The 7,500-nt window shown below is 38.5% G+C and overlaps 1 protein-coding gene across 1 annotated transcript in view; it reads right to left on the minus strand.

The window, feature by feature from the left end:
* LOC138050659 (serine/threonine-protein kinase pim-1-like) overlaps positions 1-5,979 on the minus strand; it is a 22,465-nt gene extending 16,486 nt beyond the window's left edge. Inside the window, exons 1-4 of the mRNA XM_068896968.1 lie at positions 5,714-5,979; positions 4,980-5,124; positions 917-966; positions 715-814 (exon numbers count right to left, since the gene is read on the minus strand). Coding sequence (XP_068753069.1) covers positions 715-814; positions 917-966; positions 4,980-4,982 — 153 coding nt within the window. The 5' untranslated portion in view covers positions 4,983-5,124; positions 5,714-5,979. The remainder of the gene's footprint in view (positions 1-714; positions 815-916; positions 967-4,979; positions 5,125-5,713) is intronic.
* Between the last annotated feature and the right edge of the window lie 1,521 nt (positions 5,980-7,500).

Genomic DNA, 7,500 nt, shown 5'->3' on the forward strand with positions numbered 1-7,500 from the left:
CATAAGTTATGAGATATGTGAAGTGCGAATCTTTTTTTTTTTTTTAAGTTTCAGAGTTACACAAATAAAGCATGCAAACGCAAATCTACCACCGTTCATAACTGTTGCCTGCCATTGCACTGAATTACCGTAAGATCATCTGATTACAAAGTGAGATTGTGATTGCCTTATAAACTGACAAACGCAACTCGGTGACAATTCGCAGTTCACATATCTCATTATTTAGGTTATGAAATTTTCAATCTCAAACTGTGGTTTGAAAATAACTTATATCGTTTGAGAATGGACTTCCTCTCTATCGGGTTCTGTAAACAGACGAATAAACAGAGAGTGACAACGTTTTTCACTTAGCAACATGTAACGAAAGAAAGGAACAAAAAGGACTGAAATGATTAATAAAATGGTAAACGAATTCAAACTCACCGTCGTCCATTTTGCCCGCCCAAACCCGATGCAGATCTGTGCTTGCGCGCGTGGATTTACCGCTGGACAAAAAACTGTGGAAAATCACGACTGGACCACCGGGCCTCCTGGTCTCCGGGCCGCCGGGCCGTCGCGGGCCGTGGGCCGCGGGCCTTCTTTTAGCAAAACCCGGTAGGGGCGGCTCGCCCTTGAAATCGACTTAACAAACTTCAGCATTAAGTACTATACAAACAGAATAAGGAATGTTCTTAGCTGATTTTTCGTAATCTTCTCCAAATGTTAATTAAATACCTTGTAATCGTCTAAAGACAGATCACTGTCAAGACTGTTGACATCCTCGGTGCCTTGATGTTCGGAGCCTTTTCGCAAATCTCTGAGAATCTCGCTACGGCTGAAACAGGGAAAAAAATCATGAATCGATTTGTTTTTGTCCCACTTCTCCGTTACGTGCATGCGCATGGTAATCTTAATTCAGGAAAAGCCATATCATTACCTCTTATGACTACATTGGCTCCTGGATGTCACCCGTTGACTATAAAAGAGCTAGCAAAAAGAGAAAAACCTAAATTAGATAATATCTTCTGTTAGCAAGTGAAACAGTTATGGAAGATGCAGAAAGAAATTGATATTATACAACAACAACTTCTCCTAATGTGATCATTGCCTCTCGCACTTGATCTAGGTTGGTTTTTGCGGCAGGATTTTTTTCTTTTTCCTCACCTCGGTTGCCAGTCGCATTTTCTTAACACTTCTCACTGGCTCACTCTCCATCTTTCTCTTCCTAGATTTCCTTTTTTTAAGATTATCCATCAAATTCTCATTGTTTTCATTTTGAATAAGGGGCTTTGCCCTCAAGTCGCTTTTATCAAGCTCTCTCATAATATTACCGCTCAATTTGAACGAAAAACAAGTCTCTTTTTCACTATGATAAACAGAGCAAGCAAAAACCGTGTTCACGGCAAGTTAACCTGTACAGTCAACTAATCCATTGTGACGTCTTGCTCGCGCTTAAGAAAGCTTTTCAATGCACGCGCAAAAGAAAAAAGTTATCATTTTAGCCCAAGGCAGCACAGCACACAGGCATTTTGTTTTGCGTATGCGTGAGATGATACTCGGCGCCATTCGGCGCCATTTTGATAGTTGAGCGCTCTTCAGTGGTATTTTTAATTGGAAGATCTGTGCTCTTTAAGTACTTTCATATGTTATCCGCTTAATTCAAACGAAAATCAAGTCTCTTTTACACTCTTTTACTAATCCATTGTGACGTCTTTCTCGCGCTGTAGAAGGCTTTTCACTGCACGCGCAAAAAAGTTCATTTTGATTGACTTTTTAGCGCACGAGACAAAGGGGAGAACACAGGCATAAAAAATTTTGTTTTGCGCATACGCGAGATGATACTCGGCGCCAGAGGTTCGCTAGAGGAGGTTGGACAGCTGTCACGTGAGAAATTTCGACCAATGAGCAGCGTTCATACAGATCTTCATGTCGGACGAAAAGTTCCATGGAGAAGGGAGAAGCCCTCGGTTAATTCGGCATTTTTTCGCTTTGGTTTATTGATAATTCACCATAAATGCGCCAGATTAAACATATTGGAGTTGTTTTTCATTGCTATGAAGGCAATTTAAAGGTAAGACGAATTTTAATCGTACATTTTTATAATATTTTACATAGTCCCACATTGCATTGTTTTGTTGACACGCTTCCAGTGTGCCCTTTTTAGAAATCGATTTCTCGCTTTGTGTTCACTTTAGAGTCTTCAATTATGCAACACTATATAGCATAACAAATGGGTTTTGTATTTTATAGGTCCCCCCCCCCCCCCTCCCCTTGCCCCCGCAACGGATTTTGAGTTATTGTTGTCGAAATACAGCAAAACAGATTGCAAGATTTGTTGTGTTCGCATGACATAATGGCGCGGAATGTTACCTCTTTTCGAACAGCACACGGAGAAAATGTGGCCAGATAAGATCTATCTTTCATGTTTTGCTGAGCTAAATGCTGCTGAAAATGTATGGAAGCTCAAGGAGGCAGCACATATCATATGATGATACGCAAGGGAAGCTCCCAAAACAAGCACCAAGAGTCAGTTCAAGCTCGAGGAAAACCCTGTTTCACTCTAAAACCGGAGAACTATTGTTGTGTATGAAGTATTCTTGTTGATCAGTCAATTGTCCCCACAAGAGATAAGAGAGAGTGGTTCATGATAGAAATTAAAACTTTTCGATTATTTAAGGTTTTTCTTCTTCTTTTAAGATTCAGAACTCGCTCATCAAATAAGATTTCTGTTAAAATTTGTGATATGGTGCCAAATTACAACTGCTGATGTTGGTTCAAAAAGGCTCAAAACAGTATTGTACTTTAAATCGACTTGATTAGTTGATGGGTTATAATTATTACAACAATACTGTATCATGCTTCCATACATACGTGAAACACCAAAATTATATTTGTGCTGCCATTATTGTGATAGCATGAAGGAATAAATTGCTTATATTTTATCTTCAGGTACTCATAACTAAGAAAAAACAAACTTAGCAAACCCAATTTTTATTGTTATAAAGTGATGAGCAAATTACCGAAACAGAATCGTTCATCTTGGTTTGCTGCTCACTTTTTGGCCATTGCTAAGAAATGTTACTATGCTTAGCTATAACATCACTATCGTTTCATATAATAACATAATGCTGCAGTCCGTGGTTTCCAAGAATGTGCTATTTATGGCTGTAACTGCTACAGCAACAAGAAAAATAAAAGACAATCATAATCTCTCTTGATCCTTTAAATTTTCAATCAAAGTGGAGACCATAATTATTGAAGCTTCTTTAGGGAACTATTATGCACCTATCAATGTTAAGCCCCAGGGAGGGGGGAGGTCAGGCATGGGGTGGGGATTTTGACATTTTCATTTAAAAAAATTCAAATTCCCCTCCTCCCCCCCCTGTACAAAATAATTGGTCAAAATCCCCACCCAGCGGCAAGTGAAGGTGGTAAAATGTCCTTTGTACCATCAAAATCTTTAGCCTGGGGACGTCACATACGATCAAAATCCCTACCCTGTGGACAGACCTCACGATCAAACTCCCGTGGTTAGCCCAACCCCCCCTTCCCTGGGGCTTAACATTGATACGTGCATTATTAGTACACAGCTTCATTGAATTGGGCTGCAGAAGCAGATGTTACAGATGATCAAAATATGTTGGTCAGTGAAAATAAATTTTTCTTTACTGATTTTGAATTATCTTAACTCAACCTGTGCTTGATACAAACGACAGTGTTTCAGGAAATTCCTGCCTATAATTTGTTTTCCAGAGTTCTGAGAGCAGACAACATGCTCTCAACGTTGACACAATATTTCTTTTTGCAAATCTTCCCCAAAAATCTTGCAAAATTAATACTCCAAACATCGGTACTGCTATAAGTTCTTTCAGAGGAAAACTTGCATGTTTATCTTTCCATAGTCCACTTATGCATGTTACTAAGGGCTTCTCAGTTGCAATGGCATCAAGAACAAGCTTTCCAATGAGGTACATCAGATGGGAAGAGGAAGGAGTGAAAATGAGTGACCTCAGACTGAGTGCAGTAACACAGTGCTTTATTCCATAACTGAGCTGCATTTTGTTTTTCAGGAGATTCAACTTGTCTTTGCCTAATATGTAGCCCTAACAATACACGATATTGTTTTGGTACCGTGTATCATTGTAGTGCCATGGTAGATGTCTTACGTAAATAGTCCCCCTGAAAAGACATGTGGTTACTAGTATAATACTAAACCCAGAAAGATTGAAGAAAATAAAAGAGATATGGAGAAACATTGATTTGAGGCTGACATGTTGACCATTTTCAAGTTCCTTGAAATTTCTATATCACCAAAACCTGATACCTTTCCAAGACAAAATCTCACTGCAGTTTACCCCTCTCCGGCAGGGTTAGTATTTGAATGGGTGAGCTCAAAATATTCGACTTTCTGTGAGAAAAAAAGGACCAAAAGTTCTATTTTAATGCTCAAAAAATGCAAACCAAGCAAGGTGCAGATTTTGTTAGCCTCCCTTATGGATAACAAAAAATAAATAAATATTGAATGATATACAGTTTTTACACTCTTATAACCTGATGACGTAGTGTGTAGTGCACTTGCAGTGCACTACACACTACGTCTACCACGGAAAGTTAAGTTTCTATGAGACTCAGCAAAGTATTTTAATGTACATGTACAATAAAAAAATTGTTCATAGATTTTATACTTATGAATAGTTGATACCAGTAAATTAAACAAAATCAACAGTATTGTTACAGATACAAATAGCGAGTAGTTGTAAGACAATCTTAAGCAATTCTTAATATTATTTCACCGAGCACTATGGCACCTTGTCATAAAATACTTTCCCACTTTTCCTTTCTTAGTATTGAAATTAAAGGGTTATATCCAATTTTTGCACCCACAAAAAACCATGATGTGGTGGACAGTTATCTGTATGTCAACAATTTCTCATTTTCAATTAGTGTATGCAATAAACCTGTGAATTCTCTGGCAATGTAACAATGAAACCATCCACTACCATGGTTCAAGTCAATGGCTATGGTATTTTTGTCCTTGCCATTAGTTGGCTCTAGGCTGCACTTGGACCTGACAGTTTGCTTTTATTTTTCTCTGTGCCATTTTCAAAAGTTCCTGTCTTGGCTTGTCGTGGGCGCCACCAATACCTTAAATTCCAACGTGTACAGCACATTTTTATCTCCTGAAATTTCACTACTTCTGAAAGTACTGTCATGTGAGCAATTTGGTTATCAGGGGGCTATCTTCACAAGATAAGCAGCATTTCTCTGAACAAGAACCCCCAACAAACAAACGGATTGGTATCTTATTTCAGAAGGCAAGCATTGGTGACTTATTTTATGTTAAGATATGTTCTGAAACATTACGATACCTGAACTACCTGTCTACCAAGGGCAACTTTCAGTGACATGGTGAACTAAAATTATATTTTTAATTTTAAGGACAGACTATTTACAGTTTTCCAGTCCATTATGTGACAAACAATAAAACATTTCCTTTTTCATGAATGTCCTCATTTTCCTCTTTTCTACAACATGAGAAGAACGATCTCTTAACATGTTGTGCATTAATTATTCGGTAGCCTCGCAGCTCCTACAAGGTCTCACCTGATTGGAGAATAATTATTAGCCAGGAAAATCTGTTCTCACACAGTTTAGAACGACGATGGCTCAAGCCTCAAATACATACAAATTTCCAACAATGCATGATTCTAAAACAAGAAAATTTATACCCTACCTCAAAATCAACACTGGGTTTTTTAATAGAACTGACGCCGACTTCAGAGCATCTACTTTCCTCGCTTCCTCGCTCAGTTGCAAAATGAACATTCGTCTTTCAAAAGGAATTTTTTCTCGAACCCATTGATCATCAGAAAGAGCCGGCTTCGAACAGAGAAAGTAAATAAATTGAGCCTGTCATAGCAATGTAAGAAGAAGCAACTGGAACTCTTAAACGAAGTTGACTCTGCGGCCTGTCTATCAATCGCGTCCATTTTGATTACAACGGAGAAGTCTGGAGGCAACTGACTGAAAAATAAAAATTTCCCATGACGCCTTGCACGCTGCTGTCTAACCTCCTCTTCGGCGCTATTTTGATAGTTGAGGACGTTCGCGCGAAATTTTTCTAACATTGATTTTTTTCTGAAACTTTTACCACTGTAAGATGATGAGTTAGTTATGTCAGAAATGTAAAAAAAAAATGGGGGGTCACCGACTTCGTTTTGGAGAGAACATGCCCGGAAAAACACCCCAAAATGTGACAAAATCGGGCTTCGTTAGCGAATAAGGCCAGTGTCTGTAAACCCAAATATATTGCAATTAAATCTTTGAAGTGAAATCTTCTCTGCTAAATATTGTTTAAGTGGACTTATGCAGTGAATTTAGTCAACTGGTGAGGTTCCTTAAAGATCAAGTTCGCATTTAGCGACCACAGTTTCACGCGCCTTGCCGCTGCAAGATGGCAGGATTTGATGTCCCGTGAGCAGAAATCTTGAATTTTTTTTTTAACTTCCCACATTATTTTTTTGTTCATTTTTGGACAACGTGGAGATGATTGTAAATAAAATCCGTTTCTGGAAAGAAAAATTGGGGTCACCGAACGCCGTTAAATCCAGGCAAAGCTATAGCAATGGCCTTTTGCCCTATCATTTCTCATTTTATTACTTAGCGCGCGCGCTCGTGTATGACGTGGCGTGTGCATTTGCGTGCGCAGTAAGGATGCGCAGAAACAATTGGCGCGAACGTCCTCAAGCGCGCTTCAGCGGTTTTTCAATAGGAAGATCTGTGCTCTTTAAGCACTTTCATAATTTATCCGCCTTATTTAAACGAAGATCAAGCCACTTTTACACTGTGATAAACAGACCGAGCAAAAACCTCGTTCATGGCAAGTTTACTTGTACACAACTAATCCATTGTGACGTCTTTCTAGCGCTGTAGAAGGCTTTTCACTGCACGCACAAAAAAGTTTTTTTTTGAAAGACTTTTTAGCACACGAGACATATAGACTTACTAACCTCGTCCCAGGGTCTTGTACTCTTTATGTACTCTATATTCCTTATATTTTGTATCGAACCTCCATATCTTATTGTAAATAAAAAATAAGACGCCAACGGTGGTGACAAACATTCTAAACAAAGGCATGGTTTGAAATTATTTAACGTTTCGTATGCTTCGGACATACATCTTCAGTAGTCGAAGCATATGAAACGTTAAGTAAATAATTTCAAACAATGCGTTTGCTTATAATGTTTGTCACCGCTGTTTACGTCTTATTTTTGATTATGCTTATGCAGCCAAAAAACAGAGTATTTATTGTAAATAGTTTTTCTACTTTAATGCTGTAATCATATGTTTGCCAGAAAGCGTCTCGTATGGGACTCGCTCCTTCACGCTCGCTCCTTTTAATTTGTTGTTGTTATCTTTTCCTCTAATTTATGAATGCCCATATTGCAATAAAGCTGTTTAAAAAGTTAACTGAAATTGTGGAACTATCAACAACAGGCTTTTTCATTCAAAGCTCAGAGC

This window comes from Montipora capricornis, chromosome 1, assembly GCF_036669925.1.
Source record: "Montipora capricornis isolate CH-2021 chromosome 1, ASM3666992v2, whole genome shotgun sequence".
In the NCBI taxonomy this organism is placed as follows: Eukaryota; Metazoa; Cnidaria; class Anthozoa; order Scleractinia; family Acroporidae; genus Montipora; species Montipora capricornis.